The 468-nt window shown below is 63.7% G+C and overlaps 1 protein-coding gene across 4 annotated transcripts in view; it reads left to right on the top strand.

The window, feature by feature from the left end:
* Positions 1 to 468, top strand: part of AP1B1 (adaptor-related protein complex 1, beta 1 subunit) — a 34,721-nt gene that overhangs the window by 32,565 nt on the left and 1,688 nt on the right. For 2 of the 4 annotated variants that reach the window (XM_010828733.1, XM_010828732.1), the window contains one exon: positions 3 to 437. The exons of 1 other annotated variant lie outside the window; for it this stretch is intronic. In XM_010828733.1, the coding sequence (XP_010827035.1) occupies positions 3 to 92 (90 nt within the window). In that variant the 3' untranslated portion in view covers positions 93 to 437. Of the gene's footprint in view, positions 1 to 2; positions 438 to 468 lie in introns of those variants that run through there. One more of the 4 variants, XM_010828734.1, reaches the window with a different exon arrangement.

Here is a 468-nt window from a genome sequence, read left to right as displayed (position 1 = left end):
AGGTGGGGTGGGGCATCCACCCTGGTGTGAAGAAGCACCAGGATTCTGACCTTAGAAAGCTTCAGCTCAGTCCCATCAAGTGTCTCAGATAAGGCACCAAATCCGGTCTCTGAACAGTGAAATGGACTAGAATCGGGCCCTGTGAGGCCCACCTGGTACTGGGAAGGAGCTCTCCTGGGCTCAGGGAGCCCTGGCCCCTGGGCTCCCCTCTCCCAGAGAAAGGACGAGGCTTTCCAGAGGCTGCGCCGTGTCCCGGCCCCTGAGAGCCCAGGCTTGGCTTCTCCCCGCACCCGAGCGGGCAGGCATGACCCCCGACGCTGCTCCCCGGCCCCCTGGCAGCGTGGGCGCCGCGGCTGGTGGTGGTAATTTCCGTCTCCCTGTGTCTGGTCGCTGCATGTCCACCTTCCCTGCCGGTGCCGGCGGTGCAGGACCTAGAGGTTAGCGGACTGCTTTTCTCTTCCTCTTCCC

Source organism: Bison bison, unplaced genomic scaffold (genome assembly GCF_000754665.1).
Source record: "Bison bison bison isolate TAMUID 2011002044 unplaced genomic scaffold, Bison_UMD1.0 scf7180017864495, whole genome shotgun sequence".
Classification (NCBI taxonomy): domain Eukaryota; kingdom Metazoa; phylum Chordata; class Mammalia; order Artiodactyla; family Bovidae; genus Bison; species Bison bison.
Note: the sequence above shows the minus strand (reverse complement) of the source record. Positions and strands in the feature narration are given on the sequence as shown.